At 38.9% G+C, this 13,965-nt stretch overlaps 1 protein-coding gene across 1 annotated transcript in view; it reads left to right on the top strand.

Moving 5' to 3' along the window:
* Window positions 1-13,965, top strand: part of LOC124265592 (zinc finger protein GLIS3-like) — a 72,138-nt gene that overhangs the window by 24,939 nt on the left and 33,234 nt on the right. The window contains exon 3 of the mRNA XM_046700376.1: window positions 9,526-11,138. Coding sequence (XP_046556332.1) covers window positions 9,526-11,138 — 1,613 coding nt within the window. The remainder of the gene's footprint in view (window positions 1-9,525; window positions 11,139-13,965) is intronic.

The following is a 13,965-nucleotide window of genomic DNA, read 5'->3' as shown; positions in this document are numbered from 1 at the left end:
TATCTACTGCTGTTCTATCAGGTATCATGATGTTTAGATCGTCCACCCGGGAAGCGGAAGGTCATGGGTTCGATCCCCAACCGTGTCATACCAAAAGACATTGAAATATGGTACTTGAAGTCCTTGTCTGGGGCTCTGCATTAATGGGTACAACAAGGACTGGTCGGCTCGGAGTCAGTATAATGTGTCTGAGTGGGTATTAATGCTTCACTGCGGCATGGTATCTCAGTGGGCTAGCACTATAAAACCAGCTTCAGTCTTGGCTAGTACAAGCAGCCACACATACACACGCATGCACGTCGTCATATGAGCGAAATATTCTCAAGCACGACGTTAAACCCAATTTCACCTCACCTTATCTATCAGGTATCTATATCTACTGCTATTCTACCAGGTACCTATATCTACTGCTATTCTACCAGATATCTATATCTACTGCTATTCTACCAGGTATCTATATCTACTGCTATTCTACCAGGTATCTATATCTACTGCTATTCTACCAGGTATCTATATCTACTGCTATTCTACCAGGTATCTATATCTACTGCTATTCTACCAGGTATCTATATCTACTGCTATTCTACCAGGTATCTATATCTACTGCTATTCTACCTATATCTACCATATGTCTGTATATACTACTATTTACCACTAATTGTTTGATCAGCATTCTAAAAGTTGGTGAGTCAAATATGAAGCATACAACATTATTGAGGACAACGTCTTGTTATTTGCAGTGCAACGTTTCAGTGGAGATTATTACACTGTTATCAAGTTAAAAGTGACTACAACCAAGTCATGAGAAATATATATAAAGTTACATGCCTTATGGTTCCCTCTAAGCTGTATCTACTGCTTTTTACTGCTATTGTACAACTTCTGTATTTACTGCTGTTGTACAACTTCTGTATTCTTTACTCTACCAATTCTGCACTCATGAACAGGTCTACCAGTCATCTGTATGTACTACCATCCTAAAACTTAATCATCCGTGAAGATCCGGGTTAGAATGAACCTTCAGTAACCCATGCTTTTCGTAAGAGGCGACTAACGGGATCGGGTGGTCCGACTCGTGGACTTGGTTGACACATGTGATCATTGTATCCCATTTGAGTAGATCAATGCTCATGCTGTTGGTCACTGGATTGTCTGGTCCAGACTCGGTTATTTACAGACTGCTGCCAAATAGCTGGATTATTGCTTGTGTGGCGTAAAACTAAACTCACTCACTTTAATCAGTATTCACCACTATCCCACCACTAACTAATATTTACATGTCCTTACAACTCATTTGTATACACAACTGAGGAGAATGATACATTTGTTTAAATCCTTTTAAAAATAATCATGAATGATAATAAACTTAATAATAGAGTCCTTTTCTTCTGACAGCTATTTGAGTTGTGCAAGAACTTGTGTCTTCCCTGTGCACTTGGCAGGGATCAATATAGCATTGAGTGTGGTATTGATTGTATCGGATGAGTGCCATTCATGCTGCAGTCTTGCCCATTCATTATACCATCATAGGTGTGGCGGAGACATTAAATGTAAACTAAACAATATTCACAGAACCATCAAGATTTACACTAGATCTTCACATTTAACATTCATGTGACCACTGGTGTGTTCAAGGTTCATCTAAGTTTTTTACCTTTTGTGTCTACGTTTTCATTTGGGCAAAAAATCTAGATTTGGCTATTTGTTTTGCATTGTAAAGATTTTATGAGATATTGATTCACTGGTAATTGCAGAACAGTGGCCCATTGTGATACAAAGCTGGCTAAGATCGTGCTAGGCTTGTTTAGAAATGATACTGTTTTTTGTGAAATTCACATCCTAACAATGTGTTAAGTTGAATTGTACAGCAAGGGAATACACAGTAGATTGTGATACAGATATTGCTGTTATGCAACCGTGATATAACAGACATATTGCTGCTACAAAGCTTTGATATTGCTGTGATATAGCTGTTATACAACTGTTGTGCAGCTGTGATATAACATATATTGTTGTCATAGAGCTTTGATGATGCTGTGATATAGCTGTTATACAACTGTGATGCAGCTGTGATAAAACATATATTGCTGTCATAGAGCTTGATGTTGCTGTGATATAGCTGTTATACAACTGTGATGCAGCTGTGATAAAACATATATTGCTGTCATAGAGCTTGATGTTGCTGTGATATAGCTGTTATACAACTGTGATATAACAGATATTGAACAGCTGTCACAGAGATTTGATGTTGCTGTGATATAGCTGTTATACAACTGTGATATTGCTGTCTACAAACTTTAAATACACTCACTACTTACAAATGATTAGATTTGATGTTCATTGCCTTGGCCATGGGTCAAACATAAATCAACATTTAAAACCCATTTACAAGACAAAGATAGAACAGAAATGCCCCACTCCCTGATAGAATAGCCATAAGTGTAAAGTCCAATCAGAATGTTATTTGGGTTTGGTTGTAAGCTAAGATTAGAGTCATGACGATTTTCATCACAAGAGCTGAAGTGACTTAAATTTTAATATAAACTGAACCCACTCTTACATATCTGATAAATAGATCAAAGTCAGGAAATGTCTTGGAATCATGCCAGATAACAGTAATAAATATGTTTCTGAAGAGGAACAAAAGCTGATAAACCGTGTCCAGGTTGTACAATTATTCAGGTTTTAGAATAATCAGTTATGTTTACCTCCTGTCTTGTTCAGTTGACACTGCTGTGAGAATCTGCCTGTATTTGTTATTGTTGCAGTATAATTGGGGCAGCTCTTTTTCATGTACTTTTTGACATTTTTTACTCCAAATTAGCTTGAAAAAGTGAAAATATAAGACTGAATATGTTTTATTGTAATAGTAACATTGAATGATTTGCTTGGGTTAGCTGTAGAGATAAAAGAAACAAATGTTGAGAGAAAAGGAAACTTGCTGTCATACCAGTCCTCTTTACTTGCAATGGCCAATAGCAAGCGTTGGTCAGTTATAAGTAACCCCTGTGGGTATTCCAGGTTAGAATAGGTCTTCAGCAAACTTTGTGGTTAAAGCGCTGTCTCGTCATGCCAAAGACACAGGTTTGATTCTCCACATTGGTATAATGTGCGAAGCCCATTTCTGGTGTCCCCACATGATACTGCTGGAATATTGCTAGAAGCAGCGTAAAACCCAACTCACTCACTAAAATTTGTATGCTTATGGTGCTGGATGTTTTTGATAATAGCAGTTACTGGTTTGTCCAGTCCAGAATCAGATGTGATGGGCCACCTTCATATGGCTGGAATATTTCAGAGTTAGGCTTTAGACAACATACAGTCATGTTTAGATTTTTCTTCTGTTTTGCATTTCTTTTAGATATCTGTGATTTTGATGTATCATCAAATAAAGAGACTATAGGAATACAATTGAATCATCTTCATATTTAGTTTGTTTCAGTGCCTGTGTCAAATCCATAGACAAACCTTCTGAGGCCATGTTGCCTTATATCGATGTAGTGCCACTGTTAAATGCTACCAAACCATGAAGAAAATAAAATCCTCATCAGGAAAGTCATTTTATGTTCTAAAATTGCTTTTTAAATATTGCTTTTGGTAGTTTTTTAATTCTGGTAATGTTATATTCTGAGCTAACAGGAACATTTCCATATCAAAGGTTTTACAACCTGACTTTTTGTCCAAACCACCTCATTAAATCAACAAATATGTTACTGCTTCATCCTTCTCTCCAGTGTTAGGTTTCAGGATTTAACACATGGGCTTGTTTCCTGGAATGCTGTATTCCTCTCTGCTGTAGTTGTAATAAATAGCCTTTCTGCTTCTTAATAGTTAATCTATAGTGTCATACATAGAAGTCTATGTGTCCAGTCCATGAATGAGGCTTGTACTCATTGCATAAAGATACCAACTGAACAATGTATGCAGCCACTATTGTTGTGATTGGTCGTTAACAGGTGAAGTGAAAGGTAAATATGGACCACAGCACTGCTAAGTTGCAGGTTCTGCACCTCTCATACCAACTCTGACTGTAACGGCAGCAACACCTTCTTCGTGCATGACTGATCCACCTGGCTTCCACTGAAACCAGTGCCAAAAACAAACCCACCTATTTCTGACTGTGCAGTTTTTTGTCTGTTACACAGATCCTCTGTTAACACTAGATGAAGAAAACACACACCAGCTCTACACAAATTCTAGCTGATGTACTCAACTTTGATGTTGGTTATGAGGTGCGTTTTGATTCTGTAGCAATGTTTGAGACTCTGGTCTCATTTGTGGGAGGTTGCATGCATGAGGAACAGGAATCAGCTTAAGCTTGGTGTCTGTGAAGCTGCGACTTTGAACTAGAACTATTGAGGGGATGAGCCTAATATAAAATTAAATGCTCGGTAGATGTTAAGAACTGCTTTAAGGCTGTGTACAATTGCATTAATGTTTTGGAGGGGCTGTGGGATGGCCTAGTGGTGAAAGCATTTGCTCATCACACTAAACACCAGGGTTTGATTCCCCATAAGTGCAATGTGTGAAGCCCATTTTTGGTGTTCCCCAGCCATGATAATTCGGGAATATTGCCCGAAAGGGCGTAAAACCATGCTCACTCTGCTCCATTCACTAATACTTTTGATATCACACTTTAGCTAGAAGTAGGAGTCTTATTTGGCTGCACTAGCTTGAAGGGCCTATTGATGTTTAAGACCAGTTCCGTGTACGGCACCATGCATGTTCAACTCCTTATCCCTAACTTCTGTATGGCTTGCTCTGAAATTTAGGCATATCAATGTACAATAAACTATGGTAATATCAAACTAAAAAAACTGACTTTGCTTAGTTTGTTATATGCATTTTGATTAAGATGTACAAGTAGTTGGGAAAAAAATTGAGTTTGTTATAATATATTCCATCAATTCTTTATAAGCATGTACATTTTACTATATTTATTTAGTTTAATGACATCAGTTTCCTTAATAAAAATATAAATGGGCTCAGTAGTATATTTCTGTTAACGTATTGCCGAGTCAATTAGCATAATAGGTTATACATGTAGTTTCTTTCTGACAGTACCCAATATCAGCACAGACTCTTCTATTGTAAGTAACATGTAACAGGGGCCTATTCCGCACACCAGTCTAGTACTAAGGTGATCGTAACCTCCATACTTCAACATATAATAGTCATAGCCTCTAAGATTGCTTCATAGAACAAGGCAGTGGTGTATATATCCCTTATAGCCTGCTTGAGTGTTGTTTAATGCAATCCATCAGGTATAACATACTGTATGGCACCGACACTGCTACAGAGCTGTCATATAGTGCTGGTAATGAAGGGCTGTAGAGGCAGTGGATGTGAGTCTGGGAAGCTCTCATTATCTTGTCTCCACACACAACGGTCCTGACACTCCAGGATTATGAACTTAACGGGTCGGAGCATTAAACGTGAAAGATTATCCGTTGTGACAGTCAGCTCCACCTAACAGGCCCTGACCTGCTCCTGGCATGACAAAGAGCAACAAAATACCTGACTTTACCTATAGATTTGCTTTTCAGTTCACATACACAGTAAGATAGTTGGAGTTTTAAGCCTGTCAGTTTTATTTATGATGTGATTGAGACGTAAGGGACAGTATATCGATAATACTTGGGGAATAAAGCTGCTTCTTTTATGAACTGCCCCTCTTTGTACACACTCATGGTATGGGGAAAACTGTCACGCAGGTGCTTACGTAGATCTATAAACAATACGTGTATCATCCACGCAGTCACAATGACTGGCTATAGTCTGTTCTTTATGCATGTTGATTTAGAGGCGTAAATCTCGAGGAATCAGTTATTAGTTTACAGGATTTCTTCTCTCAGAGTCACTCATGTGTTCTAGTATTGTAGCAGTTCCTTTTGTGTTGTTAGTGTGTCAGTTGGCTTGTCTGTCCACGTTCACACAGCCACACAATAAAACAAAACCCGGTGATAACATGTCATCGGTGTGCGCAGTCCTTTAGAGATAAAGGGGGTAGGAGAAAAGTAATTCTGAAGTAGATTTCACAAGACATATACAAATGAGAAATAGATTATTTATACAAACTGACACATCTTGGTGAATTTACCATTAATTCTATTTGTGATTCTAACCTGTTTCCATTTTAAAGATTTTTTACTCAATCTCAATGCAAACCTGAGCAATTAGACATGAAACTGAATATTCCAGTGAACATTTCTGCTTGTGACACTGATTGATGATGCTTGTTTTGTTATTACCCATAATTTGATATAGTTACTGCTATGTTTAAAGGTGAATGAAAATAACAAAATGGTAGCATGTCAACTAAACAAAATGTATTTAAACTCCCTTGCTCCATCCCTTACATTTAGTGTAGTCGATGAGTTGTGAGCTGCCTGTAGGAGACAAATACGAGATTGAGAAACTCCAGTGTGAGCTACTTAAACACTCCTGCAGCAACAAAGTCAACCCTTGAACCACAAATATACCAGGTTTTTACTCCATTAGAATTTATTTATTTACTTGGACAAGTTTGCAGAGATGGATGTTAAACTCTTTTTACACAAATATCTACCTGGGCAGATGGCGGAGTACTTTTGCTTAGTGGCTGACAGATAACGTATAATATTGTTGGCAGATCTGGTTGATGGGTTACGCTTCAGACATTGTATCGGTTGTTACGCTCATTCATCTACAAACACATATTGTCTGTCAGCACTTCATTAATCAAATGTCACCTACTCCACACTTACAACACCAAGCAAGTTATGAAGTAAGTTATTTTGTAATCTGTGTGGGGCTCAATTTATTTCTTACTAAACCCGCCAAAATGCCACCTGAAAATCTGTTTTCTTCTCGATAATGATACAGTAGGATGTGTCTATTGTTGAATGATGTGATGGGGTACTTACCGTTAAGAGGCTCTGTTGATCAAGGAACCATACTGTTGCTGTATTACCCATAAGGCTATAATTATTATATGTAATAACTTTCTGATACTTGCACATGTTCAGTTTAGGATTTTCAGTGCTGATGGGTCAATTGAAGCCATATGACGTCGCAGTGATTCAGTGTTGAAAAACTACAATATGATGTCATCCATTGCACATGATGTCACAAACATTATGCATTATGTCATCCTAACAGTAGGCTGTCATCAGCTCAGTTTGACAGTCAGGTTCATATTTCACTTAGTATTCCCTCAGTATTTTAAGGAATAATGTATAGAATAAGATGTTGGAAGTTTTGGATGGTCAGTCTTTAAGTGAATGTTGTACGTCCGTCATGCCTTGTAGCTCAATGCTTATACTCTGAGTAGTTTATGATGAGAATTGATTACATTTTAAATGAATGTGTACCTGAAAAAAACGTGATCCCTCTTCCCTGAGGACACATAAAAAATGTTGTATTTTCCAATGTCTTTTATTTGAAAATTGACTTGGTAGAATTTTCTTTTTGGGATAGGTTACAAGCCTATAAACTTGCATCCTATGTACCATGTGACTTGGTTGAGGATAGTCTCCTCAAGGGATGTTCACAGTTTGTTGTCTGGGTTAAGGTCCAGCGCAATGAAAGGGGTGACATAAGCAAAGTGTTTGGTGCAAAAGAAAAGTTGTTTCTAATAGTGCTTAAGAAATAGACAAGACTAGGGGCAGGGACAGTTTTAGCAGTGGCTGAGTCTTAAGAAACAAGAAATGCCTTAACATAAGACAGAATATAGTCTACCGCCTCCTCACAGCTAGCGGAACTAATTTGGGAGGACTAATATGTTCTAAATAATAAGTTGTCAATGGCATACGATTTTCTGCAATATCTTAATGAAGGATCAGCGCCAAAACAGATTTTGGTAATAGACATGACAGGGATTTGGATTTTTTTTGTGGGGCATCTGATGTCACATTGTAATTATATTATACTGACTTTTTAGACATTCTTGATACTAAACAGTATTTGCTTGTCTGAATATCAAAATGTTAAACAGCCACAGTTCAGATACTTGACCTTGTTAAAAAATCTATGACAACAGTAATCAGGCAAAAAGAGTCATGTATGGATAGAAAAACAAATATATGCTCATATGCTCATGAGTTTGGTGGAAGAATATTTGCTTGTAAACCTGCTTATGAAGAAACAGACAGAACAGGTTCATGGGGTATTTTTAGTTTGATGTGAGGAAGTAAAACCAGGTGTTAATGCAATATTTGACGCAAGGAATTGAAGTCGGCAGACATTTTGGCCCACACATGCTGAAATGTAATGTCTGAAAGAGCTCAGTTCCACATTATTTGTAATTAGCAACTGTTGTGTATCTAGTCTGTAGATTTCCTCACCATCAGTGATCTGCAGGTTGGAGTTAGGGGATGTAGTTGAAAGGCTTCCTGACATTCTCCAACAGGAACTCACATCATTTTCAACCCTTTACTTGTTTTGCAAATGGAATACTTCAATAATGGCCTAAGTACTGGAGACCCTGCAGCTGGAAATGTAGACGAGGCCATTCCTGCAGAAACTCATGCTGAGTACTTTGATGTAAAAAATGATCTTGCAATTTTCAAAGATCAACAAATGACGAAGAATATTGTTTGCATAATGTTTGATGCCGTATGAAGACTGTGTTGATAATTGTCACCAAGCCTCAGACCAGTGGGAAGTGATTTGTGACTGGCCTTTGTAACAGGCTGAATGTATAACCCCAACCTTAAGATCAATACATTGCGCTAATATCTGACCATGGGGACTCACACGGCAATACAGTGAGTGTCATCCACTCTTATGCTTAGTGAAAGGAATGTGAATGTGCACATGCTTCTAACTGAGATTACAAACTAACAACTCATTAGTTTTTGGGGAAGTATGGTTTAAATTCATAGTCTTGATATCTGGAAGTTGATATTCTTGGTTAGTCAGGGGTGGAAATAACCCATTGCCTGACGTCCGAGTCCAGTGTTTTTTCCAGTCGGGCAAGCAAATTTGTAAATCACGCTGTACCAATGTCCAGTTGACTTTCCAATGTTAATTATGTTGTTTATTTAGAAAATCAACAAGAAAATTGTCCGGTATTGATGAAAAATTATCAGGGCAAGTGATTTTACATGTGCCACTGTACTGGTGTACACTAGCAATTTTAAAGTTATTTCCACTCTTGCTAGTGACAGATGAGATGATATAGATTCACTGCACATAATTATACTTCGTTAACATTTCCTTCTGTATATGTGGAACTTGCCACAAGCAATACAAATAGAATATTGGTACCACCAAAAGGCTTATTTTCAAACTCAGCCATAAAGCCTGTGGCTGCTTTGACATATGAAAACAATGAGTAGAAACCAACCCAAAGACCATCTCCACACAGCCTAGTGTCCTCTGTGCAATTCTTTAATACTTCATCAAACATTGACAGCGACCATATTGACCATATGTCCACCACCAAGATCTGAAAAGGTGACTTTTATGAGCATAAACTTACTCACTTAACAGAATATATGTATGTGTTCCACCAGATACTGACAATATTTTTGTGTGTTTCAGATGCCTTTGGGTATGGCCCACAATGCATCCCACTTGGTCCAGGCCGATCAGCCATCCCCAGCTTCGGTCATAATATACGCCATGGGGCCCTCCACAAGGGAGGTAATAACTTAAATCTGCCAAACCATCAGCTTCAAACGTCCACACCTACGCCAAGCGAGGTGTCCAGCATCAGGTCAAACATGAGTCCACGCCACAGTGTCAACACTCCGTCCCTCTCCATTGTATCCAATGACAGGAACTCACTGTCCACGCCAGGCGGGTTCAGTAACAGTGGTGATAAACATGTGTTTCTGGAGCCGCTCCCGAAACAACAGGACTGGTGCCATTACAAGACCCTGCCCAGTGTGTCTGCTAGTGGGACAGGATCGGTGGCAGGGAGTGACATGGACAACTATCATCCACCAGGGAGCGCCACCTCACAGTATCCTTGCAACAGCAGCAACTTGTCCCCATACCAAGTCGACATGTCACCATCTCTGTCAACGTTCACAAGTCCACGAAATTCAGCCAATGTCCATGGTCGTGCATCACAGAAACGTGCTCTCTCAATATCTCCATCTTTCTCAGACGGCTTGGACCTTAACCAAATCATCCGTATCTCGCCCACATCCTTGGTGACCATCTTGAATGGTTCCCGGGGGTCATCAACAAGTGTCTCACCACAACCTGGTATGATGCCTGGCTCATTCTGTCACATGTATGCCCGAAACAGCCCTTTCTCAGGGTCAAGTGGCAACAGGATCCATGGATTTACTCCTCAGAGTTCAGTTTCCAATGGAATTAAGCAGGAAAACACAGACTTTTACAGTATGGGCCCACCTGAGAGCCATGGCTTCCCCGACTTGATGACCAATCAGTATGTGGCACCTCAGGATCAGATTCCATACATAGAACAGTGTGCTCTGTTCAACATGCAGACAAATCAGAGTCTGCAAAGCAACATCCAGTCGCAGCAGGGGATGTCCAACTCACAACACATGCAGCAGGGGCAGCCATTCAGTGCTATGGACACCAACATCACGACTGGCATGAATGGTGGTTTGAACAATGGTATGACCAATGGGGGAATGAACAATGTTTTGGACAATGGTATGACCAATGGTGGCCTGAACAGTGGTGTGAACAACGGGATGAGTAGTGGTTTGAACAGTGGTATGAACAGTGGAATGAACAATGGAATGCACAATGGAATGAACACTATGAACCCCATGAACACTAGTATGAACAATGGTATGAACAATGTAGTTCCAATCCGACCACCACCTCCTTATGACCAGGCCGTGGAGCAACAGCAACAACAGCCACAGCAGAACATGTACCTCCATAATCCACAATCTCAAGGTCAAGGTCAGACGAACAAGTCAGAAGAATATGATGAGGAGAATGATGAGCGGCAGCAAATATGTCGCTGGATCGACTGTAACCAACAATTCAGTGAACAAGATGAACTAGTGCGCCATATAGAGAAGGCCCATATTGACCAACGCAAGGGTGAGGATTTCACGTGTTTCTGGGCTGGATGTCAGAGGAGATATCGTCCATTCAATGCCCGGTACAAGCTTCTGATCCACATGCGAGTACATTCAGGAGAGAAGCCCAACAAGTGCACGGTAAGATTGTGGGTTAAGGACATTTTGAGCCATAACATCAGGAACTAAAAGTAATGGATTTAAAGTGTTGGATTATTGTAAAGGTTATAGCTGAGCCATGAAGGTTGTATTTCTGAAACATTGTTTCAGTAACTACATTACTTGAATCTATTTGACAAAATGCTTAAGTACCATGGTTACTGTTTATATAGATTTTCGGTCACTGGTGTTACAGTGAAATCCAAGATAGAGTGTAATGGTTAAAAGCTGCAATTTTGCATAATTAATGTTTTTAACATATTTTGAATTAGGACTGTTAGTCACTGATCCTAAAACAATGATCTATTGTGAAGATATTTATCATCACAAAATTATCAATATTACATGGTATGAAAACATTTTGATGGTTTGGTGTTCAACTGTTTTTAGTATGAGTGCCTGAAGTATGTATATTTCATTGGGTTTCTTTCAAAATGTGTCCATTTATATTTGGTATTGTATCACACCATGACTGTTTGATTCTTGCAGTATCAGAGTGTACAGTTACATTAAGCTAAGGAATGACAAAAATATTTCGTACTGAACAATGAATTGTTTTATTATTTCTTGGCCAGGCATTTAGGATGGAATAACATCTTAGGGCTTGGTATGAAAATATTTTGATGACACGGTCTCTAATTGTTTTTTCATATGATTGGATATGATGTCATCAGGTGTAAACAGTTCATTTCTATATTCAGTATCATGTTTTAATTCGTCAGTTTAAAGCTCCTTTTCTCATCAGCAATATCAATCTTAAGTAGTTACGAAAGTATTTCTTCCTGAACAATTAAATGGTTTAGGATTTTGTGGCCAGGCATACAAGACCACATTTTAGAAATCAAAATATTTTAAAACTGCCACAGTATAACTATGGCTTGGAGTCTTCAGTCTTCAACACAGTGGTGTCTGCACCACTAGGAGTCATCCAGGGATTTAACTGACATGGACAAAGAATAGTAGGTGAGGAATGCCCAGCCAGACAGCCATTGTGCTGTGGTATAGATGAATACAGTCCCTGTATGACGACAAGAAGGTTGTAACAGTCCCACCATTCATCTGGCAGGGAACCATGAGTCACCGAGTCCACCTTTACACCTGGCACACCTTAACCCTGTTATGTATTGTGCTACTCCAGTCCAATAGTTACACCTTTGCTTACAGGTAAATATATATAATGAGACGCGACAATTCAAGGAACGTTACTGCCAGGAAGGTATAGTCAGTGTATTATCTGCTCTTGCCTCCAGATGGCGCTGCCATAATATGGCCTTTTCATGTTTAGTACTACTTGAACTTGCTTCAGTGATTCCTAATCAATTGGGACAAAAGTAACCAGTGCAAGTGGTACAGATGTCAATATTTACTGTCAGTGCAAAAGATTCACAATACCTGAGTAATAGCCCATCAAAAAACTAAAGGAGAAATGTTGTTCTGAGACTAACTAGGACTTAATCTATGCATTTTGTTAAAACCATCAGAGTGTTAACAAAGTTTCAATTCAGTCTAAGATTGCAGTTCTGTTAATGTACCCAGTAGGATGAGATGGTAATGCAACAGTTGGTTAATTATCTGATGCCTCACAGGCCCCGTGGGATGTATCCTCCCCAGGGAGATGAGAAGATGATACCTACTTTAACCATACACAATTACAGTGTTTAGCACTCTGTAAGAAGAAGAAGAATCATCATCATCATCAGCTATGAAGATCCGGGTTAGAATTGGTCTTCAGTAACCCAGACTTGTCGTAAAAGGCGACTAACAGGATAGGATGGTCAGGCTCGCTGACTTGGTTGACATGTGTCATCGTATCCCAGTTGCTTAGATCAATGCTCATGCTGTTGATCACTGGATTGTCTGGTCGAGACACGATTATTTACAGACTGCCATCATATAGCTGGAATATTGCTGAGTGCAGCGTCGAACAACAAACAAACCATCCAATCATCATCATCATCATCATCATCATCATCACCATCATTACTGTTATCATTATTATGTACAAACTGCTGAAGTTTAAATGAGCCATAATCAGGTGCGGCAGTTACAGCGTAAAAATATACATGTATGAATTTAAAATGTGCATGTATGGAATTTTAATCTAGTTTTGTCATTTAATGAAAACAACTTGTTTGAACAAGTACAATTATGAGTATATGGGTTGTGTTTTATGGACAAGCAAGTGTACCTGAGCTTCTGATCAATCTCCCCTGCTTTGTTTTTACCTTGAATTGGTCAGAGGTCATTAAGCTCAATGGACAAAAGGGTCATCGACTTCAAGATAACAAATCATAAATCAGGATAGGTCAATATCTTATCATCAAATCAGGACAAACATTCTGTACGCGCTTATCCTTGACACCTCAAGTCCGCCAAGAGTGTGTATAATGGTGTGTCACCAGAGATTTATCTTGACCTGCTCACAGGTGTAAATTCTACCCTAAGTCCGAAGCGGCAACAGTGTAAATTCATAAATTGGAATTACAAATTTCCTGACTTCTGTTACATAGTAATATATGACTTTGTAGAAATGACTTGTTTTTTGCCAATCTGCTTGAGGAAAATCATCAGTTTGACCTGTTACATGCATGCAAGATGAGGGAAAATGTTGTTAATTTCAAACCGGTAACATGACATAACAACGTGAAAAATACCTCCGTTTTGAAGCTTCATTATGATGAAAAACATGGGAGGCTTAATGGTTTGATGTCGGGTATCGTCGAAGCTCTGAACCTCAACAACATCACTGAACCCTTGCCGAGAGTATTTTCACAGTTGTAAGAAGCGATTTTATTGGATAAAAATTGGT

This window comes from Haliotis rubra, unplaced genomic scaffold (assembly GCF_003918875.1).
Source record: "Haliotis rubra isolate DU_JTF1 unplaced genomic scaffold, ASM391887v1 Scf986, whole genome shotgun sequence".
NCBI lineage: Eukaryota > Metazoa > Mollusca > Gastropoda > Lepetellida > Haliotidae > Haliotis > Haliotis rubra.
This window is presented reverse-complemented; position numbering and strand designations above follow the sequence as displayed.